The sequence below is a fragment of the Garra rufa genome, chromosome 6 (assembly GCF_049309525.1).
Source record: "Garra rufa chromosome 6, GarRuf1.0, whole genome shotgun sequence".
Classification (NCBI taxonomy): Eukaryota; Metazoa; Chordata; class Actinopteri; order Cypriniformes; family Cyprinidae; genus Garra; species Garra rufa.
The window spans coordinates 34,791,337-34,817,948 of NC_133366.1; the positions used below are offsets into that span (position 1 = coordinate 34,791,337).

A 26,612-nucleotide genomic window follows, 5' to 3' on the forward strand; every position below is an offset into this window, starting at 1 on the left:
AATAATTAAGAAGGTCCAATTAACTATAGGTGTTACGGATCTTCCTGGAAGAAGACGTGTGTCTATATCGTCCTAATGCACGGAGAGAGGAGGAGAGTTTGAGTGGCCGAAGACTCTCCAAGGATAACAGCTGGAGAATTGCAGAGATTAGTTGAGTCTTCGGTTCAGAAAGCCTGAGAAAAAAATCAAACAGCTCCTACATCACCACATGTTGTTCGGGAGGGTATAAAGAAAAATCTTCCTTGCTCATCCAAAAGCCACCTCCAGCATATTCAGTTGTCAGACATGACTGGAACTTCAAACAAGACTGGCTTCTATGGTCAGATGAAACTAAAAGCATTTTGGCAGCAAACCCACCATATAGGGTTGTTGCAAATAGGGATAAAAAGTAGCCCATGCCCATGGTTAAATATACTGCTGGATTTTTAATGGTCTGTTTTTCTGCCGGAGGTCCTGGACATCTTGTTCAGATACATGGCATCATGGATTCTATCAAATACCAACAGAAAAAAGATGTAAACCTCTGTTAGAAATCTTAGAATGGGCCGTGGTTGGATGTTTCATTAGAACAATGATCCAAAACAACCATCAAAATCAACAAAAAAATGTATAATTGACGACAAAATTAAGCTTCTGCCATGGCCATATCAGTTCTCTGACCTGAAACCTATAGAAAATGAGTGGGGTGAACTAAACATGGAGCTGGGAATCTGAAGGGTGTGGAGAGATTCTGTATGAAGGAATGATCTCTAATCTCCTGTCAGGTGTTCTCAAAACTCATTAGGCATTATAAGAGAAAACTGAGAAAAGAACGTTGGAATAAGTGGGTGCCAATAATTGTGGCCAATGTGAAATAGAGAAAAATACATTTATTTCATAATGAATCCCCCCCCCCACCTTCCATTGCTTTACTTCAATGATCGATTAGAATTTTGTAGATTTTTTCAATGAAAGAACAAAAGGATAAAGCATGCAGAACTATTTTTACAGCCACCTATGTTAATATTTACCAAGGGTGCCAATATTAGTGGAGAGCACTGTATATATAGTCATACCAAAAGTGTATTCAGACACCTTCAACATTTCTCACTTTATCACACTTTATTATTCGCTATAGTTTTGAAAATGGTAATAAAATATGACAAGAATTAAGAGTTGAACTGTGTCAGAACAAATTCATCTTGATAATACCATCCATCTGTTAGACTGTCTCACAAATGAATTAAGTTGAATAGCTGTCATCTGTCAGCTGTTATATTTAAGTACACAATTAGATAACACCAATTTAGGTCAAGCAATTACCAAGCAATGCTTAATTTTGTTCAGTCTGTAGTGTAAAAAGGTCACATTAGCAATGAAAGAAAAAACACTTAAGCAAATGGTCTCTGAATAATTTTTGGTCGCAAATTTGTATCAATTTTACTGGTAGTTCATTGTATGAAGAATTTTTGGGTATAATATGTCAGTTTACTTTATTTTGCTATCCTCACTTACATAAATACAGTAAACTAAAGTGTCCTGCACCCAGTAAAAAAATATTATATAATCAATTATATCTGTTGTCTGAATACTTTTTGGTTTGACTGTATGTGTACGTACTTCAGTAAAAATGTATTAAGGGAAAATAAGTGTTTTAAAGTTATATTTAGTTAAATAATTTTAAGTTCATCCTACAGACCCCTTGGTTGAGAACCACTGGTTTAGCACTAGTATCTATTGGCTTCTCTCACTTTACACATTTCATATTCATATTTTTGCATTTAGAAAAGACTACATTTTAGGATTTTTCTTTCTTTTTTTGAGAAATACAGCTTGTAGAATTTTTCTCTGAAATTTTTATGTGAATTAATTGAATGTGAATTGTGAATTTAATCTCACAATTCTGACTTTTTTGACGATTCTGACAATTGTAAGTTTGCATCTTGGACAATCGGACTTTTTTCTCACAATTGTCATGTAACTCGCAATTCTGACTTTTTTCCTCAAAATTGTGAGATATAAACTTGCAATTCTGACTTTTTTGACAATTCTGACAATTGTAAGTTTGCATCTTGGACATTCTGACTTTTTTCTCACAATTGTCATGTAACTCGCAATTCTGACTTTTTTCCTCAAAATTGTGAGATATAAACTTGCAATTCTGACTTTTTTGACAATTCTGACAATTGTAAGTTTGCATCTTGGACATTCTGACTTTTTTCTCACAATTGTCATGTAACTCGCAATTCTGACTTTTTTCCTCAAAATTGTGAGATATAAACTTGCAATTCTGACTTTTTTGACAATTCTGACAATTGTAAGTTTGCATCTTGGACAATCGGACTTTTTTCTCACAATTGTCATGTAACTCGCAATTCTGACTTTTTTCCTCAAAATTGTGAGATATAAACTTGCAATTCTGACTTTTTTGACAATTCTGACAATTGTAAGTTTGCATCTTGGACAATCGGACTTTTTTCTCACAATTGTCATGTAACTCGCAATTCTGACTTTTTTCCTCAAAATTGTGAGATATAAACTTGCAATTTTGACTTTTTTTCTCAGAATTGTAAGATATAAACTTGCAATTTTGACTTTTTTGACAATTCTGACAATTGTAAGTTTGCATCTTGGACATTCTGACTTTTTTCTCACAATTGTCATGTAACTCGCAATTCTGACTTTTTTCCTCAAAATTGTGAGATATAAACTTGCAATTTTGACTTTTTTTCTCAGAATTGTAAGATATAAACTTGCAATTTTGACTATTTTTCTCAGAATTGTAAGATATAAACTTGCAATTTTGACTTTTTTTAGAACTGTGAGAAAAACTCGCAATTCTGACTTTTTTCTCAGAATTGTGTGATAAAAACAATTGTGAGTTATGAGGTCAGAATTGCAAGATATAAAAGAATTGCGGGATATAAACTGAGAGAAAATAAAGTCAGAATTGCGAGATATAAACTAAACAAACTCAATTCTGACCTTTTTTTGCAATTGTGATTTTGTATCTCGCAATTCTGATTTTTTTTCTCAGAATTGTGATATAAACTTGCAATTCTGACTTTCTTCTCAGAATTGTGTGATAAAAACAATTGTGAGTTATGAGGTCAGAATTGCAAGATATAAAAGAATTGCGGGATATAAACTCTGAGAGAAAATAAGGTCAGAATTGCGAGATATAAACTAAACAAACTCAATTCTGACCTTTTTTTGCAATTGTGATTTTGTATCTCGCAAAACTGACTTTACTCTCAGAATTGTGAGATTTAAACTCAAAATTGAGAGTTATAAAGTCAGAATTGCGAGACATAAAAAAATTATTGGATATAAACTCGCAATTGCGAGAAATAAAGTCAGAAATGTGAGATAAACTCAAAATTGTGAGAAATAAGGTCAGAATTGCGAGATATAAACTAGACATAAACTCAATTCTGACCTTTTTTAGCGATTGCGATTTTATATCTCGCAATTCAGATTTTTTTCTCAGAATTGTGATATAAACTTGCAATTCTGACTTTTCTCAGAATTGTGAGATATTAAAAAAGCAATTGTGAGTTATAAAGTCAGAATTGCGAGATATAAAAGAATTGCGGGATAAAAACTCACAATTGCGAGAAATAAAGTCAGAATTGCGAAATATAAACTCGCAATTCTGACTTTTTTTTAAATTGTGAGATTTAAACTTACAGTTGCGAGAAATAAAGTCAGAAATGTGAAATAAACTCGCAATTGTGAGAAATAAGGTCAGAATTGCGGGATATAAACTAGACAAACTTAATTCTGACCTTTTTTGCAATTGTGATATTGTGTCTCGCAATTCTGACTTCTTTTCTCAGAATTGTGAGATATAAACTTGCAACTTCTGAGGAGAAAAAAAGACTGATGTTCTTAGAATCGCAATTCTACGGTGGCCGAGAGAGCTCAACGTGCTGCAACTTAAGAAAACACATGCAAACAGAAAAAAACGACAACAAATTAAAAAAACATCTTCATCAGTTTGACAACACAGGCGCTGCAAATCCTCGTAACGCAAACACAAATACGGAAACGCGCTGCAAACACAAAAAAAGTGCTGCAAACAAAAAAAGCGCAGCAAACACAAAAAAAGCGCTACAAACACAAAAAAAGCGCAGCAAACACAAAAAAAAAAACGACAACAACTCTGCTCTGACCAACAGCCACTGAACAAATAATCAGGTCCCAAATGGGTTCGTCACTTTTTGAGGTCCCCCTGAAACATTTCCGTTGTGCTCCGTGCTATTTGCAGCGCTTTTTTTGTGTTTGCAGCGCGTTTGTGTTTGCAGCGCTTCTTTTTTGTGTTTGCAGTGCGTTTGTGTGTTTGCAGCGCTTCTTTTTTGTGTTTGCAGCGCTTTTTTGTGTTTGCAGCGCGTTTGTGTGTTTGCAGCGCTTCTTTTTTGTGTTTGCAGCGCTTTTTTGTGTTTGCAGCGCGTTTGTGTGTTTGCAGCGCTTCTTTTTTGTGTTTGCAGCGCTTTTTTGTGTTTGCAGCGCGTTTGTGTGTTTGCAGCGCTTCTTTTTTGTGTTTGCAGCGCTTTTTTGTGTTTGCAGCGCTTTTTCGTGTTTGCAGCGCGTTTCCGTATTTGTGTTTGCGTTGCGAGGATTTGCAGCGCCTGTGTTGTCAAACTGATGAAGATGTTTTTTTTTTAATTTGTTGTCGTTTTTTTCTGTTTGCATGTGTTTTCTTAAGTTGCAGCGTGTTGAGCTCTCTCGGCCACTGTACAATTCTGACTTTATAACTCGCAATTGCGAGTTTATATCACGCAATTCTGAGAAAAAAAGGTCAGAATTGGCAGTTTATATCTTTATAACTTTCTTTCTCTCTTTTTGAGAAATACAGATTGTAGAATTTCCATCTACATCTGCTCCTTGAGGTCTATGCAAAACATCTTGACAGGACAGTGACATTATCAGCATGTTGGTAGTCTTTTTGAGAGTACTTGTAGAGTAACCGTCCCACTGGTTTGTCTAAGGAGCTCGACAGCTTCAGATTGAGTGACACCATCCAGACTTTGTCCATTTACTGTCAGCAGCTGATCACCGCGTCGCAGACGCCCGTCCTCCACCGCGGCTCCCTGTGGAAACACAGCACTGTCACATACTCTTCACGCTCAAATACACAAATGAAATTCCTTTCTCAGTCAGATGACTGTATGTCAGCGTACATGCTATGATACATGCAAACTCAATGTGTGTTTGGACATGTATTGATCTCTTGGCGCACTGCACTCAAGAGATTTACTCAACTCGCAATTTTTAGTTACAGTCTCTTTCTTGTGTACCTTGGGAAATATGTTCTTGACATAGATGGGCAAGTCACCATGGGAACTGCCAAATCCTCCTACAATACTGAAGCCAAGCCCGGCAGAGCCACGTTCAAGAGTGATAGTCTGGAACTGAGGAGAACTTAAACACACAAAAGACAAATAGAATTTAACCCATTTTTTTTCTTCCAGACACCCTGTTGGCAAACAGGGCAATGATTAATCTCTTAGTACAGTTTGAAAAAGGAAAAAAGCAAGCATCACACTTCTATTGAACAGTGTGTGTGAATAGTCTGGGTGCCCTGGAGGGCAAGTCCTTTATCAGAGCTTTAGAGTGTAGAATTTTGCTGACTCTAACGCCTCTACAGAACTGCACACGCAAACTGGCTCTGAAATATCCACAAGCAGACGTTTCAGTAAAAATGAGCAATTTTAATATATTTCATGGACTCACTGAAGGCCGTGTTAGGATGAAACCAGTAATAAGTCAGGACCATCGTCAGCATGCCGGGAACATAATTGACTGAAGTCCTGTATGATATAACCTAAAAGTTTTGTCCCAGGACCTATGAATTGAATTGACTTTCTAAATCTTATTACAGTTCTATATTCCATATAAATATTGGGTGAATAAAAGTCATTTGGGATTTTGTTTGCACTTATAACTTCTACAATTTACTGTATAGATCAGCGCTACTGGTATCAAGTGCCCACATTGAATATTGAAACATTTTATCATCCCTAAAAGGATCAACCCTACTTTTCAGAAGATTCTGGCCTGCAAGATTTTTTTTAGCGTTTTAAAAGTCTCCAATGTATGGAAGCCGGTTTCTGCCACTGAATAAAAAAATAAAAAAATTTTATTGTGACTTTTTATCTCACAATTCTTACTTTTTTCTCACATTTGCAAGTTTACATCTTGCAAAATCTGACTTTTTTTTCCTCACAATTGCGTCATATAAACTGGCAATTCTGACTTTTTTCTCAGAATTGTAAGATATAAACTCGCAATTTTTACTTTTTTCCCCTCAGAATAGTAAGATATAAACTTGCAATTCTGGCTCTTTTTTTTAAACTGTGAGATAAACTCGCAATTATTACTTTTTTTCTCAGAATTGTAAGATATAAACTCGCAATTTGTACTTTTTTCCCTCAGAATAGTAAGATATAAACTTGCAAACTATTTTAGAACTGTAAGATAAACTCGCAATTCAGATTTTTTTCAGAATTGCGAGAAATAAAGTCATAATTCTGACTTTTTTCTCTAAATTGTAAGATATAAAGTCAGAATTGCGAGATATAAAAAAAAATATTGGATATAAACTCGCCATTGCGAGAAATAAAGTAAAAAATGTGAGATAAAGTAGCAATTGTGAGAAATAAGGTCAGAATTGCGAGATATTAACAAGACATAAACTCAATTCTGACCTTTTTTTTTTGCAATTGTGAGATTGTATCTCGAAATTCTCACTTTTTTTTTTCTCAGAATTGTGAGATATTTTTTATTCAGTGGCAGAAATAGGCTTCCATACTTACGCATACCAAGGCTGCATTTATTTGATTAAAAGTACAGAAAAACATTAAGCAATTTTAAATATTATTACAATTTTAAACAACTGGTTTCTATTTGAATATACACTGCCATTCAAAAGTTTGGGATAAGGAAGATTTTTTTTATGTTTTTTAAAGAATTTATTTAAATCTATTTAATCAAATATACAGAACAAAATACGAAATACTATTGCAATTTAAAATAACAGTGTTCTATTTTAATATACTTTAAAATATAATTTATTCCTGTGAAGCAAACCTGAATTTTTAGCATCATTACTCTAGTCTTCAGTGTCACATGATCCCCCTCAGGTATGTTTTGGTCTTGAGATCAGGTAGGTTTTTTATGCATGATAACATAGTTATAAATATTCATTTCAAGTACCTCTGGTGGTTGTGGGTATTGTAATTCTCTGAGAGTCCAGGTGAGGAGTGAATTAAAGGTGACCGATCTTTGCTAGCTCCATCTGCACAGCCACTTGGCATCACCTTTAATCAAACACACAGATTGTGACATTCATGGTAAGATGTGCTCTGTGTAGAATGACTGAACACTTGATTATGTTTTGTATCTGAAATGATTTAATGTGTGTGTGAAGATACACACCTGCAGTGTGACAGCTCCGCTGCTGTCTCTCAGGAGAGTACTTGCCTCGATAACTGAGAGACGTTCAGTTGATGTACCGTTAATGCTGATGACCCTGGCACCCAGCTGAAAAATCAATTCACAGTTCATCATTTCTGAGGATGGTGGGAAGCCATTCCCATGAATGGAGTATTCATTTTGGTGTCCTGTGACATTTACATTTTTGTAGTAGGAACTAGATATTTAGATAAACTAGTATCTATAATAAGAATGAATCTAGTATGTAAACTAGTTTTTTGAGAAAAACATTCCAGGATTTTTCTCCATATAGTGGATTTCAATGGTGCTCAAAGGATTGAAGATAAAAACGCAGTTTCAGTGCAAAAGCTTCACATGATCCCAGTCGAGAAATAAGGGTCTTATCTAGCGAAACGTTCGGCCATTTTTTATACACTTTTTAACCACAAATGCTTGTCTTGTCTAGCTCTTGTCATGCATACTCTGTTCCCTCCCTTCAACTTCAAAATCGCTACAGAAGTACCGACCCAGTGTTTACAAAGTGAACAGCAATGTAGGATGATTTTGAAGTTAGAGGAGAAGTTTCACTAAATAAGAACGTTATTCCTCAGGTGCGGTTGTTTAGAGCCCTTTAAAGCTCCACTGATACTGCATTTTTAACCTTCAATTCTTTGAGCATCATTGAAGTCTATTATATGGAGAAAAAAAGTACTGTCAAGATTTAAAAGAGATGCACAGTGAAGAATTAGAATTGGACACACTTATTTTTGCACCTGACCTTATTGAATATACATTTGTAAGAGTTTCCCTTTCAGATGCAAAATGTATTGGAGGAAAGTATTAAAGGGGTCATATGGTGCAGTTTCTTGTTTTCCTTTGTCTTTGGAGTATTACAAGCTGTTTGTGCATAGATAAGATCTGTAAAGTTGCAAAGCTTAAAGTCTCAAAATCTTAGAGATATTTATTATAAAAGTTAAGACTTAGCCACACCTCCCTAAAACAGCTTGTTCAAACATGCCCCCACTTGTCCACGTCGACAGTAGATTAGCATAACACCGGCCATATGTATTTTACCGGCTGTAGTATTGTTGCATCCGCCATGTTGTGGAGACGCAGTGTGTTTCATTGCAAAAGCAAAAGTACTTTGTTTGGCCTTCCAAATGAGGACACAACTAGAAATCAGTGGTTAAGTTATATTTACAACACTGTTCCAGAACAGTACAATGCAACTATTCGAGTGGGTGATCCGCATTTCACAGAGGACTGTTTCCTGAACCTGGGAGAGCAGCTTACAATGTTAGATGTACACAAAGGGTCCAGGCTATAAAGTGGGGCAATTCCAATGTTGCAAGGACAGTCTGTGCTTCTGACTGACGGCCTGTAAGTACATTTTCATATTTAAAGAATTCAGTACTGACTATTTAAACGCGAGTTTTGAGCAGTGTAGATTAGTGCTTGTTGTTTCTTGTTCTACGATCACAAATGCAGACATGTTTATGTTTACGCAGCGTGACGTAACACATAAAAAGACAGTATGAGTCATTATAAAAAGCAGTTTTGTCCCCACTGGATTCAACAAATGCCCTGTTTATAATGGGTTTTATTGTTTCAATCTTGTCGCACCAAGAAACAGTACGGTAAAGGGCGTAACATTTCTGTCACACACTTGAGGTATTCAGCCAATCACAATGCACCGGATAGCTGGCCAATCAGAGAACACCTTGGTTTCCATCAATGTGACTTTTGTAAAAAATCGAAGCGTTTCAGAAAGGCGGAGCAGAGGGGAGCAACAATAATGTACAGTGTGTGGAAAATAATGATTTACTAACGTTTGAGCTCGTCAAATTACTTTGCGCTATTATTTACAGTCTCAAAAAAAAATTCTTGAAGCAGGCGGTAATTTGCGCTGCTCTTGGTAGATTGCGCTGGTAATTATGGAAATTATCTGGCTGCATCTGTGTTCTTTTTATGTGCGCATTGTCAGTAAATCACATACAGAATTTTTCCCTCCCATTGACGCTTTTATGAAATTGTGCTCTAACACTAATTTGGCCTGTTTGGTAGATCTGGCCCCAAGTCTCAAGCATTCTCATTCTCTCTACCTGAAGAAGTCCTGCGCGTGCTGCAGGTGTGGTTGGGTCCAGGTTGGAGATACATATCATGCCATCTCCTTGTGTGCCTCTCAATCTCAGCTCCACGGACTCACATTCATGCTGGGACAGAATCACACCAACCTTACAGTTACTACTGGGTCATACAGTTACTGCAGAAACATGCCTTACATTACCGCTTTCAAAGTGCATGTAAAACCAAACCCACCTTCTGAATGGTGACAGTTCTGATGTCCACATTTTCATCCACAGCTGTGCAAAAAGATGAAAACATTGACTCACTGATGAATAGAACTGAATACTGAATTGTGAATAATTGCGTGATGTGACACTCTTACAATCAAGTGCGCTGAGAGAGGAGAGAAGAGGGACGTCCATCTCGCCCACCTGCCACAACACAGACAGAACACAGACTCTCAAACACTTTAGATTGTGCACCGTCTAGATCTGAGATGAGCGTTTGGGAGGGAAAAAACTTCTATAACATTTGAAATATCTTCACTGTCAATTTTGATGAATTTAATAGTTACCTTTTATCTCAGAATTCTAAATTTTTATTCTGGTTTTTTTTATTGATTTTTTAAATCAGAACTGTAAGATATAAACCTGAAATTGGAAGTTAAAAAGTCAAAATTGTGAGATATAAACTCGCAATTCTGAGAAACTATCAGAATCAGACATTATAACTCGCAATTGCGAGTTTACGTCTCACAGTTCTGAGAAAAAAGATATACACTCACAACTTTGAGTTTATATCCAGCAATTCTGACTTTGTAACTTGCAATTGTTAGTTTATATTAGGCAATTCTGAGAAAAAAGTCAGAATTGCAAGTTTATATCTCTCAATTCTGACTTGAAGAATTGTAGAATTTCCATCTACAACTCGCAATTGCTAGTTTATATCATGCAGTTCTGAGAAAAAAAAGTCTGAATTGCAAGTTTACATCTTTATGTAAGTTTACAAGTTTATGTCTCACAATTCTGAATTTTATTTTTAGAACCGTGTGCTACAAACTCGCAAAACTCACAATTCTGAATTTTATACTCAGAATTGTGCGATACTGTCAGGGGTACAGGCTTGATTTGCTTTGTTTTCCCCCTGTCTTACTTCCAGTTTTTCCTTATTTGGTCATGGTCCTTTCCTTTTTAAGTTAATTGTATTCCCTGCACCTGGTTCCTCATTAGTCCTCGTTTGTTTAGTATTTATAGCACTCCCTTTCCCCAGTTTCTTTGTCCTGTCTAATGTCATTCTAGTGGTTGTTTTCTCCCTTTTTCGTCTTCCTGGATTTATTAAAAACTCGGTTTATGTGACTTCCTGGCTCCTTCGTTTTTCCCCATGCTCCTCACAACAACAACCTGTGACAAATATAAACTGAGTTTCTGAGAATAAAATTCTGACTTTATAACATGCAAGTTTCTATCTCTAAATTCCGAGACAAAAGTCAGAATTGTGAGTTTGTATCACAAATCTAAGAAAAAAATCTGAATTTCGACAATTACTTTTTTCTTTTAGTGGTGGAATTCCATAATCGAATGCATTTTTGCTAAATATACTGGCCTGAACTTAACCAGAGCATATTTTGAACCCTAAAATATACAAATATACCCTTAAATTATAACACATGAATATTTATTGTTTCAGATCACCAAGTTTGAAAGGCACTGCATAACAGAAACAATCTAGTTGTACTGTATAAAGAGTTTACCTGATCTCCATAAGAGTAATGCGATGAAGCTTTAAAACGTGCAACCTCCAACAGCACAGACCCACTACACCTCTACAACACACACACACACACACACACATGGAGAGGAGAGTCATAATTAGCCCTATTATTTTGATTATGAAGGAAACGCATTAATTACTATATTCCTGAGTGAAGTGTGTTTGCCTGCACCTGCAGCAGAGCACTCGCATAGTCCTGTGATGCAGCTCGGATGTCCTCTCCATTCACAGACAAAATCTGGTCACCTAGCAACAGTCTTCCATCCAAGTCTGCAGCCCCTCCCCTTGTTATCTCAGACACAAAGATTCCAGTGTCATTCCTGCAAGACATGCAGACAAATATGAATTCAGATGAATTGCAAAACAGCTGAGTCTATGTATTATTCATGAGCTCTAGTGTGCAGTTCTGTAATGTAATTATACTCCTTTACAATAACTTACCTTTTTCCCACAATGCGAAGCCCCGGTCCCTGTCCCGTTTTGAGGTTCAGTTCCACACTGAAGAGGTCCCACATGTCTTCAGGTGTGTGGTTCTGGAGTGTGTGTGTGGAGTGGTTCTCTGTCACAGAGTCTCTGTAGATACACAATTGCACACGCTGTGGGCTCAAGCGCAGGACGCTCAAGGCCTCCTCATGAGTGGCCATTCTCAGATCAATGCCGTTCACCTGAAGGAGATAACAATAATTATACTTAAGAGCCATTCAGAGAACCTGGATAGGAAAAGAAAATTAAATATGTTCCCAGTTTGAAAATTCGTCAATATATGTCAAAGGCTTGAGTTTATAGTAGTGCAATCTTCATTGTACACATCTTAGGTCAATAGAAGTTTTTTATGAAGAGATCAGTAAACTACAATCTGTACAACTTCTGTACCTCTAGTATATGATCTCCTGCCCATAACCGACCATCCCTGTGTGCTGCACCATCCTTATTCACTTCATGAATCACTATTACACCCTGACAAAAAAAGAAATAAAAATAAAGTGAAAGCATTAAAGTGAAAAGTTGAATTGAAAATTTGACAATCATTCTTTAACAACACCACGCACTCACGCTGGCATGAACCTAAAAATAGTGCAGAATCTTTAATAATTTTTCTTTCCTTTTAAATGATTCAAAATCCAAGTACTGTTGTTTATTTCCAGGGAAAAGCCCAATGGAAAAGAAGAATATTGTCTGAACTCCCATTTTTTGATTTCTGGTGATTGCAGCATGTTACTTCTATATTTATTTTTAATTTAAAGGAATATTTTATAAGCTTTATCAAGAGCAATTATGGCCTTCATTCAAAAACAATAATTCAGATTCATCCATCAGATCACAAAAATAGGATGGTTTAGACAACTTTACAGATCTAGAAATTTTTCTACTACATATTTCAGTAAAAAACAAATAAAAATAAATAAAATAAATAAATAAAACTTAAATTTTAGTCTGTTCTCCATACAAAAGTATTGTATGGTTTTTTAAAGTCACATGAGCTACTTTTACAGTGAATTCCTATAGCTAAAACACTAAAGCATGGCAGTAGAATTACCAAAGTCTAGGGTTTAATACCCAAGTATTAAAACGGACATCTTGAATGCAATGTATGTTGCTTTGCTTTGGAATCCATAACAGCATGAATTTTCTGCTAAATATATCCTTTTGTGTTCCATGCAAGAAAGAATATCATACAGGTTTGGAATGACATGAGGGTAAAAGATGACTTGATATTTTCTAGGGCAGGGTTTTGACACAAATTTCACAATTCCATTCAATTCTGATTTATAAGCTTGTGATTTGATTAGATTTTCCATTTGATGTTGATTTTTTTGTATATATAATATCACTGAACCAAATGAAACGCGCATATTTAGATAATTATTGCTGCTGAAATTGGTAAATTATTGTAATGTTTTGGGCTGTACTACTCGTTCAGACCAGGAAAAACATTTGGAGTACTATAGACTGCTAAAAGTTATAACAAATCAATAAGAAGAGTACAAATAATTGTCTGAGGAACAAAATGCATTTGTGGTTGGCCAAACTTAACCAGGATTTCCATTGCAAGAATCTTGACAACATTCATGTTTGTACTCATCATTTTTGGTCAGGTAGGTGAAATATTAGGCTAATATCTTAAACAATACTGCTAGTACGTATCTTTACCACATATTAACTTTAATTTGTCAAAATATTACGCCCTTTCCTGCTTACCAAGTCCTTCTCTATATGATTTAGCAGCTTCAACACATTTTTTCCATGGTTTAGACAGCATAAATTAGCAGAACAACATTTTAAATGCTACTCTCTAGAATTTTCTAGCTGACTAACAAGTTTATGGTCACCGAATATGTTTTTTCTGAGGTAAATTATGTTACGTGACATTTCTTACAAGCTGTAATTTTGATATCTTTGCGCGGTTGAAAGACTGATTGAGAGATTGAGACAAGATATAGATTTGGATAAGTTGTATTCTTTCTTTTAACATAACTTTGGATTTTTATTCATGTTTATTTTGTTCTGGAAACTGGTATTAAAGCAGAGGAGATGGTCAGTTCAGTGCTGCTTCTCTTCAACTGAGGCACCCATTTGACAGCGATCTGTCTCTCCACATTAAACAGCACCAAAACTGTACAAAATTTATTGTTTGAATACTGTAATTAAATGGACAGAATTTAAAATCTGAGACTTTGTTTCTTATGAAAAGTAAAAAAAAACAAAAAAAAACAAAGCTTATTTGCAATTTATTGGATTGGGAGGTGTGCTACAATGTTTCGTTAGATTTCATAAAGAAAAAGAATCTATTAAAATCGAGAAATCTGATATTTTTTACCCAGCCCTAATATTTTCCTTTTTCGGCTGACTATCGCTACTATACAGTATATAACTGTGATATTTGATTTTGACTGTGAAGTCTAATACACTTGGTTTCAATTACAATTTCTCACCAGTACTGTGTTGCAGCCTCCTACTATGCTGAGGCCGAGCCCTGTGGTGCCCTTGCAGATATCAATGGTATTTATACAGCCAGGTATGATGGGACATGTTAGGGGGTCAGAGCCCACAGAACACTGGGTCAAGTAAGAAGTGCTGTGAGGCCCCGTCGTGCAAGAGCTCTGATCGACTGTGGAGCCGCAGTGGATGTTCTCATCAGCTGATGAAATGCCAGATGACGGAGGAGTACAGTAGCTGGGAGACATGTGACTGGCAGGATGACAGGAGGGCTTATGATTGGATGTGGCATTGATTGGAGCAGGAAGACCAATGTTGAGATTCTCTGAGGAGCAGGACTTGAGTTTATCCTCTCTGCTGATCCTTCCATCCTATCGACAAACAGAAACATGAGAACAAAGACAATGAGAATGAAGCAGGCGGATATTTTGTGCCATGTTTTTGTCTAATATTCGATTTGATGGTTTTACCTGTGACAAAGCTAAATGTTGAGCTTCTCTGATGATATTAATAGGCATGGCAGGAGATACAACAGGACAGTTGTCCATCTAAACAGATAAAACTGTTTTTAGATGACGCAAGTGACAGATGTCCAAAAATACAGAAATATGTTAATAAAAACAAAATAATTAAATTTAAAAAATCCAATAAACTTGTCAGGAACATGCACATAACTATGCGATTATATTGTAACGAATTTGAGAATGTTTTTTTGACATTGATTTGATTTGTTAATTAAGGATAGCTCCATAATTATTGTGTCTTTTACTGTTTTAAGAAGTATTTTAGTCTATTTCTATGTGTTTATGTGTGTGCCTGGTATTTCCTACATTATAGGATCCAAATGTCCCTACAAAGATAGCAATACCAGCAATTTCTGACCTTGTGGGAAAATGTTTTGGTTCCCATGTGGAAAAAAGCTTATAGATAATACAGAATGAACTTTTTTGAAAATCTAAATCTGCTGAAAGTTTTGAGTAAGGGGTAGGTTTAGAGGTACAGTTAGGGTAAAGGGATAGAAAATACAATTTGTACAGTGCCTTGCGAAAGTATTCATACCCCTTCATTTTCTTTTCACATTTTGTTATGTTGCTGCCTTATGTAAAACTGCTTTAAATTACATTTTCCCCACATGAATCTACACTCCATACACCATAATGGCAAGGAAAAACAGGTTTTTAATATCTTTGCAAATTTATTAAAATTAAAAAACTTAAATGATTCCATTGCATAAGTAATCATACCCTTATCTAGGACAGTTGAAATTCAGCGCAAGAGCATTCATATTGGTTGTAGATGTAACTACATTTTGAGTTAACCTGTGGCAAATTTAATTTAATGGTATGATTTGTATCGAGGGGCTCGTCAAAGTAGAGGAAAAGCTTGATGCATCAAAATATCGAAATAGGTGGTTCACGTTACAACAGGAGAACCACAGCAAGAGTGGTTTATAGACAACTCTGTGAATGTCTTTGAGTGGCCCGGCCACAGCCTGGGCTTGAACCCAATCAAACATTTCTGGAGAAACCTGAAAATGTCTGCCAGCCCCCATCCAAGCTGATAGAGCTTGAGACGTGGAGAGGTGAGGTGAAGAATGTCAGATAATTGCCAAATGTTGATGTGCAAATCTTGTTGCATCATACCCAAAAAGACTTGGGGCTGTAAATATGCTTAAGCTAAGTACTGAGTTAAGGGTATGAATACTTATGCAATGTACTTATTTAAGTTTTTTTCCTATTTTTAATACATTTATGAAGTTGTGACCATTCTGTTTTTGTCATTATGGTGCATGATGGAGTGTAGATTGATGAGGAAAAAAGTAATTTAAAACATTTTAACATAAGGCAGCAACATAACAAAACATGAAAAAAGGATAGGGGTGTGAATACTTTTGCAAGGCACTGTATAAAAACCATTACGTCAATGGAATGTCCCCATAAAACATGAAAACCCAACGTGTGTGTGTTTGTGTCTCCATTACCTCTTTTACTGGTCCTTCAGTCATTTGGTTCTCTGTTGCTTTATTCCTGATGAGAAAATTAAATACGTACATCAAAATATGCAACACATACACACTATACATACACTATACATAAATATACAGTAGTATACAACGTCTGAGACCTTCTGTGAAAATGCTTCTAGCTTGACTTCAAATTTCATACAGTATTCATGTGCATATACAGTGCTTTTGAGTTGGCACAGACTTAAAATAGTGCAGAATATCTTCCTTTGTTTGAAATATTTCAAAATCCTAAGCCTTTTTTTATGTCTTAAGCCTTTCAAAAAATCAAATACGTCTATGAAGAGTATATTAAAATGCATGGAGAAGACATCTGCATTCATGTGAAATGTCTCACCTCGTGAGCAGAATCCTGACTTTAGCTCGAACGTTGTTGATGATTGCTGTTGCATTCTGGTGGCTGCGTCCATACAGCACTTGTCCATTTATCTGCAAAATACACACATAAATATGCTGAAGATGAACACTTGACCTTAGATAAGACACAAGACTGTGTTTTGCTCTTTTAGTTATATTGGGTGTCTGGGGGAAACTGTTGTACATCGTCTTTAACATAACTTAGAGACCCATGCAAATCTACAAGAAAATCTACAGTCTACAGAAAAAAAATAGATAATAGTTTGAATTTGAAGGCATCAAATCTCAACAGAATAAAAATTTTCTCAAAAAAAAAAAAAAAAAAAAAAAATCTCAAAATCAGTATTTATTGAAATGACCATCATTATTATTATAAATTAAATAGGTTTTCTTTCTAATTATAAACAACATATACAGCATAAAGTCATGACTGCACAAATGAAATGTTTTTGGCCAGAGTTCAGGAGGTCGTTCTCACCTCCAGTAGTTCATCTCCCACTCTGACCCGACCATCTGCGGCAGCGGCCCCGTCTGGTTTGATCTCTAACACGTACACACTCATTCTACCACGCGCTTCATCTCTGTTTCCTGACAAACACAGTCCCAGTCCAGAGCTGTGTGAGCCACAGTCCAGATCAAACATGTGCAGCTCTCCAGGCAGACTGCCATACCTCTGCTGCATGCGGCCTGCTCACACACATGCATAAACATGTAAAAACATCCAGATAAAACAATATAGACACATTAGTGAACACTAATGAAGGCATTGATTTGTATTCAGAGCTAATGATGTTTTTGATCCCCCTAAGCTTATTATTTAGTATGTATATTAAGCAGGTTTCCTAGTAGGGATGGTTCACTGCTCTTCACAGTGCAGGTGATTTCAGGTTCGATTGTCTTTAAGCTCCCCTTTATGTAGGTGAAACCTAAGCCACACATAAACATACTCCAGTAAGAGGCCTGCTCCTGCTCTAGCTCGCTGTGTTGATGCGAAGCCTCTTCTGGCAGGGGTGGTCTCTCTGGAACCCTCTGCACTCCATCTGTTTCTGTGTCGACTTGCCTAGAGGGCAGTTTCAGGAGGGGAGGCTTCCCCAACTTCCAGTCTTCTGTACGCTACAACAGCACCATAAAAAGTGATTATATGCTTCAGAAAATACATTATTTAATCAGTTCTCATTTAAAGGGATAGTTCACCAAAAAATGAAAATCCTGTCATTAATTACTCACCTTCATGTTGTTTAAACCCTGAAGACCTTTGTTTATCTTCGGAACACAAATAAAAATATTTTTGATGTAATCTGAGAGCAATGCAACTGCCACGTTCAAAGTCCAGAAAAGTAGTAAGGACATCATTTAAACAGAATACTTTTTGTGCGCAAATAAAACAACGATAACGACTTTATTCAACAGTTTCTGTACTGACACTGAGAAGAAATTGTTGTATTTTTGTTTTTTTGTGCACAAAAAGTATTCTCATAGCTTCATAAAAATAAGGTTGAACCATTGATGTCACATGGACTATTTTAATGATGTTCTTACTAACTTTCTGGGCCTTAAACATGGTAGTTGCGTTGCCATCTATGCAGGGTCAGAAAGCTCTTGGATTTCATCAAAAATATCTTAATTTGTGTTTCGAAGATGAATGAAAGTCTTACAGGTTTGGATAGACATGAGGATAATAACAGAATAACAGAATTGTAATTTTTTGGGTAAATATCCTTTTAAAATAATTTCTTATTGCATTTTTACTTATTGCAGAAGGTTCAAAAGCTCACTGATGGGGGGGGGGGGGGGTTAAAACTTTTTGAATTTGAAGATAAGAGTGAATTTAATTTATTTTGTCTTCTGGAAAACATGTAAGTATCTTCTGTAGTTTCTGAAGGCCAGTACTGCATGAAAAAATATAATATTTAGGCAAAATAAGAAAAATCTAGCCTACACATCTTCATTCTATTCAAAAGTTTTCACCCCCTGGCTCTTAATGCATCGTGTTTCCTTCTGGAGCATCAGTGAGCGTTTGAACCTTCTGAAATAGTTGCATATGAGTCTCTCAGTTGTCTTCAGTGTGAAAAGATGGATCTCAAAAGCATACAGTCATTGTTGGAAATAGTTCAAATACACAAAATGCTGAAAAACCAAAGAAATTGTGGGACATGAAGGATTTTTTTTTTTTTGAAGAACTGTTCAGGACAAACAAGGGACTCATTAATAACCATCACTAAACAAAAAACAGCTGTGGATCATTCAGGTAACAACACAGTATTAAGAATCAAGTGTACATTTGAACAGGGTCATTTTTTATAAATTCAACTATTATTTTTCTTGTGGACTATACGTAAACATCTTTTATGTGAAATATCTTGTCCAGGTCAGTACTCAATAAAAAATAACATGCATTTTGTATGATCCCTCTTATTTTGGTGAATAATTAACAGTTTGCAGATTCTGCAAGGTACGTACATTTTGAGTTTGACTGTTTATACATATATCGGATTATTACTATGCAAAAAAACATAGTACATGTACATACAGACCTTAAAAGGGATGGGACTGAAGGGGTAGCTTGGGGAATTATTGGGGATCTCGGGTTCCTAAAGATGAGATAAACCTTTAAATTAACATATAAATCACCTTAAATACACTAATGTTAAACACAGAACACAAAAACACACCTGATGATTTTGAGAATTTGATTTTGACACACTGTCATCTTCAGAGCAGTTGCCAGGAGCTGAAAACTAGACATAGAGAGGGGATAAATGTTTTACATATATTCTATGTGTATATTCTAGCAGTGAGTATGGCTATTTGTGATTTATGATTATGTATGTGCCTGTGGACAGTATCTGTTACCTGAGGACTTTGCACTAGCAGTTCTACTTTGTCTCCTGCTCTACGGATTGCCTCGACGGTTTCTTCATGAGTAAAATCACTCACATCTACACCTTGAACCTGTCAACACACACATTAAAAATGTAATGCGTGAAGTTCTTTCTCCAGAGTCGCTCATTCCATTTAACATACTTCTACTTTCAAGTTAACCAGTTTGCCCCAGATTTTCTTTAAACTAATCTTGTTATCTAGTTTATTTAGGTCAGCGTAGGAGTGATGCATTAGCTTATTATGACCAGCAGATGGAGATCATCAAACATCATCCAAATCCAATCAGAGTTCATCAACACTAACTTGTCTCAGCCTCAGGCCTTCTGATGTATATTTCACACAAAAATAGCAAGAGCAGATTAAAATCAGCCATTCCAATCTGACTATCTGACTGTTTTTTTAATTTTATTTTAAAGTAACTTTTATGTTGTTTCAAACCTGTATGACTTTCTTCTGTGGAGCACAAAAGATTGTTTTTTATATAATGAAAGTAAATGTGGATCATGGCTGTCAATCTCCAAAACTCTCTCTCTATATATGCTGCAGTTCAAAGGTTCGGGATCAGTAAGATTTTTAAATGCTTTTTAAAGAAGTCTCTTATGCTCCTCAAAGTTCCATTTGTTTGATCAAAAATACAATTTAAATGAACAGTTTTCTATTTACTCATACATTAAAATATAATTTATTTATGTGATGGAAAGCTGAATCTTCATGAGCCATTACTCTAGTCTTCAGTGTCACACGATTACCTTCAGAAATAGTTCTAATATGCTGATTTATTATCAATGTTGGAAACTTTGAACAACAATGTTGTTCTGCTTGATATTTCTCTGGAAACTGTGGTACTGTTTTCACGATTTTTTGATGAATAAATAGTTCAAAAGAACAGCCTTCATTAAAAATAGAAATCTTTTCTAACAATCTTTTCTAAAGTCCTTACTTTCACTTTTTTTTTTAAATCAATTGAACACATCCTTGCTGAATAGAATGAATATCTATTTTGAATAAGTGCTGTTCTTTTTAGCGTTTTATTCATCAAAGAATGCTGAAACAAGTATCACGGATTCCGAAAAAAACATTAGGCAGCACAACTGTTTCCAACATTAATAATAAATCAGCATATTAGAATCATGTGATACTGAAGACTGGAGTAATGATGCTGAAAATTCAGCTTTGCATCACAGGAATAAATTGTACTTTAAAGTATTTTAAAGTAGAAAAACACTATTTTAAATGGCAATAATATTTGACAATATTACAGTTTTTTCTGTATTTTTAATCAAATAAATGCAGCCTTAATGACATTTTTTCTTATTTATGTTCATTATATGATCCTCTTCTGCATGTACATTCTATAATAACTGGTTAATAAATAGGTACTAACTCTGAAGCTAACCCTAAAGGTCATTGCACACTGCATTTTTTCGTTTTTTTTTTTTTTTTTTCGTATTCATCATCCTTTCCTATTAAAATGCTCACTACGGATGCGAAAACGCAGAAAAGTCAAATATTTGTGCGTCATTTTTTTTCACATGCTCACACACCTGAAGAATTCGATCTCCTTCTTTCAGAGTGCTGTTGCGTGCAGCTGGACTGTCCTCTGCGATGTGTTTTATGAAGATGCCCCGTCTCATTTCTCCATTGCTCAGTCGACTGCCCATACCACGACCCCCCACCACACTGAAGCCAAGACACGTGCCCCCAGCCCTGAATAATGTTACTCTAGGACAATAAACACAACCATATCACATCAAGTATGAACATATTGAAAGTGAATGCCTGAATGTTTTGTTAGTTTTATGGGATACCTTCTTGGCTGACTCCATGAACTACGATCCTTCCCATGTGTCTCTTCTTCATCTGTTCGCCTGTCTTTTTCTCTCCCTTGTCTTTGTCCGTTTTCATTCTGCGGGACTGTTCTTTCATTCTTCACCTTTTGCTCTCTTTCCAAACTTTCAGTGCTTTCTCTTTGCTTTATTTGATTGTGGTTATCTAGTCTTTCATTCTCTTCTTCAGCTTGAGTCTTTCCATTCACTCCTTTACCATCCACTGTACTTTGTTGTTCAGAAATGCATTCTCTAACACAAAGCAAACAAGCATTAGAACACCATTAGAAACAAGAAAAACCGACAAAAAGATTTTCACTCCTTACTCCTTACAAGGGTTTAAAAGGTAGGTTCTGTGAGTGCTTGGATTGGACAGTAGTTGTTGTGTGTTTTTCCATTTCCTCTTTAGATTGGGTATAGTTGGCTCTGTGCATGTCCAAGACGGCAGCAGGTACATATGTCACACTGATACAAAAACACAAAGGAACAAGCAAAAATGGGTTTAACTGTTGTTTTGATGAAACATCCAATTCCAACAACCAATGAAATCTGCTGCAGGCTAAAACATCACATTTTCTACCACCATTTTTTTTTTTTTTTTTACAATTTTAAATTAATTTTAACAGACCAAATCTATTATTAGAGTATAACGATTACAGTACTTATAATTGAAAAATCTAATTAAAATAATGCTAATTTACTCATCCCCATTTCTTTGAAGATGTTCATGTCATTCTTTCTTCAGTTGAAAAGAAATTAAGGTTTTTGAGGAAAACATTCCAGAATTTTTCACAATGTAGTGGACTTCAATGGGAGCCAACGGGTTGAAGGAAAAAGGGTCTTATCTAGAGAAACGATCAGTCATTTTCTAAAATAAATAAAAATGTATATATATATTTTTAGCCACAGATTCAATTTGGACCTTTAACCCATAGTCTCCCATTGAAGTCCACTATATGGAGAAAAATCCTCTATGTTTTCCTTGAACATTTTCCTTGAAAGACTTGAACATCTTGGTTGGCATGAGGGTGAGTAAAATATCAGGACATTTTTATTCTGAGAGTGAATTACTCATTTAACTTATACTATCAAAAGTTTGGGGTCAGCAAGATTTCTGAATAAAGAAGAAATGAATGCTGCATTAAATTTAGTGGCGGTAAAATCATTTATAATGTTACAAGAATTATATTTTTTAAAAATATTTTTTTTCTATTAGTTCTACTAATCAAAAAATCTTGGAAAAAGTATCAAGTAGTTCATTTGAAACTGTGATACTTTATTGAGGATTTTTGATGAATTAAATGTTCAAAAGAACAGTTATTTTAAGTGTAACTGAAAATAATAGCACCAAATCAGCCTATTTAGGAAGGATCATGTGAAACTGAAGACTGGAGTAATGGCTGCTGAAAATACAGCTCTCTCATTATAGGAATAAACTAGAATTTAAAATATATTTAAAAAAAATTTTTAATTGTAATAATATTTCACAGTGTTTCAGTACTGTTTTTACTGTATTTTTTGATTAAATAATTACAGCCTGGTAAGCGTAAGAATCTTCTTTTAAAACATTAAAAGAAAAACATACCAACACCAAACTTTCAGATTGAATGATTAAATGATTGAATTAGTTTGTTCATATACATATAGAAATTTTCACTAAAATAATATATATATATTAATAGTTTATATATATTTACTCACCCCCATGTCATCCAAGATATTCATGCTCTTTCTTTCTTTCTATCTTTCTTTCTTTCTTTCTTTTTCTTTCTTTCTTTCTTTCTTTCTTTCTTCAGTTGCAATGAAATTAGGTTTTTTCAGGAAAACATTCCAATGGATCAAAGGTTAAAAATGCAGTTTCAAAGCGGCGAAATTGATCATTTTCTTTGAAAAAAAATTAAGATTTGTACACTTTTTAACTACAAATGCTCATCTTGTCTAGCTTTGCCATGCGCATGCATCCAGTTGAAGACAGCTAGTGTTGGTCAAAAAACTCACATGTCATCTTCTCCTCCAACTTAAAAATCATCCTACATCGCTGTTTTACCTTTTTTTGTAAAGGGTGTTTGATCTTCTTTGCACATTCACTTTGTAAACACTGGGTTGGTACTCCTGCAGTGATGTAGGATGATATTGAAGCTGGTGGAGAAAAGGAGATGGGAGTTTTTTTAAGAAAATAACAGATCGTTTCACTAGATAAGCTCAGCTGGTATTGTGTAGAGCCCTTTGAAGCTAAACTGAAACTGCATTTTTAACCTTCAATCCGTTGAGCATCATTGAAGTCCACTATATGGAGAAAAACCCTGGAATGTTTTCCTGAAAAAACGTAATTTCTTTGCGACTGAAGAAAGAAAGACATGAACATCTAGAATGACATGGGGGTGAGTAAATTATCAGGAAATTTTTATTTTGGAAGTGGAGTAATCCTTTAAGTTTCCATTTAGATAATGCTTGGTAAATGTGTGTGAACACCTGAGATCAGGTCCGATTAGTGAATGTCTGCGTAGCATTGCTCTGGCTTGTGCATTGGACAGGTTGGTGGTGGATTCTCCATTGATGGCAACAATTCCATCCCCCACTGCCAGTCTCCCGTCTTTACTGATCGACCCGCCATGCACCACAGAGCGGATTATCATGCCTGAACCATCCCTTAAGGAACTCACTGTCATTCCTACACACACACACAAATGTGTCATGTACATACACCTCATATCATACACATCAAGGTATGTACTTCTTTTGTCATATGTATTCATTCATTACCTTTTACATATTTGCTGCGTATCAATTGTTTTACTGTTTAAATTCAAATGGAAGGCTCCTTTCTCACAAATTTCCTCATATAGTATGAGTAACAGTTAAAGTCAAAAGGTTACATGCACCTTGCAGAATCTGCAAAATGTTAATTATTTTGCCAAAATAAGAGGGATCATACAAAATGGATGTTATTTTTTATTTAGCACTGACCTGAAGAAGATATTTCACATAAAAGATGTTTACATATGTAATCAAGTGTATGTAAACTTTTGAACAGGCTCTTTTTTATAAATTCAACTATTATTTTCTCTTGTGGACTATATGTAAACATTTTTTAATGTGAAATATCTTATTCAGGCTAGCACTAAATAAAAAATAACATGCATTTTGTACGATTCCTCTTATTAACATTTTGCAGATTCTGCAAGGTGTATGTAAACTTTTGACTTCAACTGCTTTTATTTAGCTGCGACTATAAGGGCTTTCAGAAGTAAACCTACACCGACAAATATTCACTGAAATAAAACGTGTGACAACTAGCCTTAGGCTCTCCCAACAGTGAATATTTTAAGTGTATATATATATATATATATATATATATATATATATATAGTCATTTTTATTTAAACAAGATCCTCATAACCAACAAAAGTGTGAGTGGGGTCAGCTTGACAGTGACAGTTGAACCACATCAGACTTTTCTGTTTTTTAAAACTACAAATGCAATATCATCATTTGCTAACTGTCATTTCCACACCTTGTGAACTCCTTATCTGTCTGTCTTACAGATTCAAACTCTCTTATTCAAATCAAATGTAATATTATTTCTAAGTAACAATGAAAGTGTCAAGGTACCATGTAGGATAAGTGCATTTGAGAGGGTCTTAATACCCCTCACTCACCTTTATAGCATATAAAGTGTTGGCTTTGACTCAGTGTTGTATTAAAATCACAGCGTGTGCCTGCAACAATTCATTTTACGAGTATTACGTTAAGCTAATGAGCTTCAAACAGTGCAGCTGACTTCATTGTGGGTGTAAAGTGACTGGTTGGCTTTGTACTAATTTTTGCAGCTTTAAATCTGTCTAAATTGCTCTCAATTTAAAAAGTGCACCATGCAAAACCATATTAAATGCAAAAAAGCAGATTTATGAATAATTAGGATTCCATGCAAAGAGAAAACACATGCAACATGAACACTAACAAGCGAGGAAACACACACCAACACTATGGTCGTAAAGAATTTGAGATTCATTCATTTTGAAGATTTTATTTTCAATTTGAACATCCATTTATCATGTTTCTTGTCTGAACATTCAAATTACAGTACAATCATAGTGCGCTAGTTACAGAAGTGCACATTTGACCATGTAAAGCACAGCACAGGACAGAGATGACACAAGAAAACACCAGAACAAAAGACACACAACACAATGATTTATAATCTCTATTCCATCATTCGACAGAAATGACTGACTCATGAATAACTGACTGTAATGTTCATAAAAAAATAAATTAAGATGAAGTGAGATGCTGGAATTGATGAATTAAATAATACGCATGCAGAGCTTTGTGTCAAATCGATGAATATTCATTGGAATAAATACTTGATCAAAAGGAAAGGAAAAGAGAAAGATCAAGTTTGAATGAAAACCATGACTGGTATATTCTTCTCTGAGCTTTATGATTTTGCCATTGCGATGGTGTTGCTGCATAGATACACTGCAGGGCTCGACAATTACGATGGCCTGAGGCCAGTGTGAGAGCTTCGGGGCAGTTGACAGGATTGTCACTTACCCTATTTGGTCATGTATTCTGTGATGCATTCCAGAAAATTATGCTGAAATACATCAACAGTGTAAAGTTTTGTAGGTGACATAAATAAAGCTTTGTCAAAAATGTGAGCAATTTGTACAAATCTAAATCACATCAGTTACAATGGGTTAAAGATTTCGAACAAATCATGGTGTGCCATCATTTTCAAGTGTGTTTATTAAAAAATGTAATAATTAAATAAATTACACTACCAGTCAAAAGTTTTGGAACAGTAAGATTTGAATGTTTTTTTTAAAGTAGTCTCTTCTGCTCACCAATATTTTTACGATTTATAACAACTGATTCTGTTTGAGTATATTATAAAATGTATTTATTCCTGTGATCAAAGCTACATTTTCAGCATCATAAAACCAGTCTTCAGTGTCACATGATCTTTCAGAAATCATTCTAATATGCTGATTTGCTGTTCAAGAAACATTTATTATTGTTATTATTATTAGTAGTAGTATTATTATCCACATTTAAAACAACTAGTACGAGTACATTTTTTTCCCGAAATTAATACTTTTATTTAGCAAGAATGCTTTAAAGTGATGACAAAAATATTCTATTTCAGATAAAAGCTGTTCTTCTGAACTTTCTATTCATCAAGAAACCTCAAAAAATTCTACTCAGCTGTTGTCAACATAATAATAATAATAAAAATGTTTTTGGGCAGCAAATCAGAATAGAAGAATGATTTCTGAAGGTTCATGTAACTGGAGTAATGATGCTAAAATTCAGCTTTGAAAGCACAGGAA

The 26,612-nt window shown here is 35.1% G+C and overlaps 1 protein-coding gene across 1 annotated transcript in view; it reads right to left on the reverse strand.

Annotated features, from left to right (window-relative positions):
* Positions 1-4,826: 4,826 nt before the first annotated feature.
* LOC141337234 (multiple PDZ domain protein) overlaps positions 4,827-26,612 on the reverse strand; it is a 73,340-nt gene continuing 51,554 nt past the window's right edge. Inside the window, exons 19-42 of the mRNA XM_073843012.1 lie at positions 23,752-23,950; positions 21,613-21,744; positions 21,262-21,531; positions 20,998-21,175; positions 19,424-19,522; positions 19,243-19,308; positions 19,105-19,161; positions 17,518-17,683; positions 17,049-17,257; positions 16,551-16,642; positions 16,172-16,217; positions 14,661-14,738; positions 14,187-14,561; positions 12,127-12,210; positions 11,695-11,918; positions 11,426-11,573; positions 11,234-11,305; positions 9,866-9,914; positions 9,736-9,779; positions 9,519-9,629; positions 7,420-7,524; positions 7,198-7,301; positions 5,280-5,403; positions 4,827-5,072 (exon numbers count right to left, since the gene is read on the reverse strand). Coding sequence (XP_073699113.1) covers positions 4,908-5,072; positions 5,280-5,403; positions 7,198-7,301; positions 7,420-7,524; positions 9,519-9,629; positions 9,736-9,779; positions 9,866-9,914; positions 11,234-11,305; positions 11,426-11,573; positions 11,695-11,918; positions 12,127-12,210; positions 14,187-14,561; positions 14,661-14,738; positions 16,172-16,217; positions 16,551-16,642; positions 17,049-17,257; positions 17,518-17,683; positions 19,105-19,161; positions 19,243-19,308; positions 19,424-19,522; positions 20,998-21,175; positions 21,262-21,531; positions 21,613-21,744; positions 23,752-23,950 — 3,197 coding nt within the window. The 3' untranslated portion in view covers positions 4,827-4,907. The remainder of the gene's footprint in view (positions 5,073-5,279; positions 5,404-7,197; positions 7,302-7,419; positions 7,525-9,518; positions 9,630-9,735; positions 9,780-9,865; positions 9,915-11,233; positions 11,306-11,425; positions 11,574-11,694; positions 11,919-12,126; positions 12,211-14,186; positions 14,562-14,660; positions 14,739-16,171; positions 16,218-16,550; positions 16,643-17,048; positions 17,258-17,517; positions 17,684-19,104; positions 19,162-19,242; positions 19,309-19,423; positions 19,523-20,997; positions 21,176-21,261; positions 21,532-21,612; positions 21,745-23,751; positions 23,951-26,612) is intronic.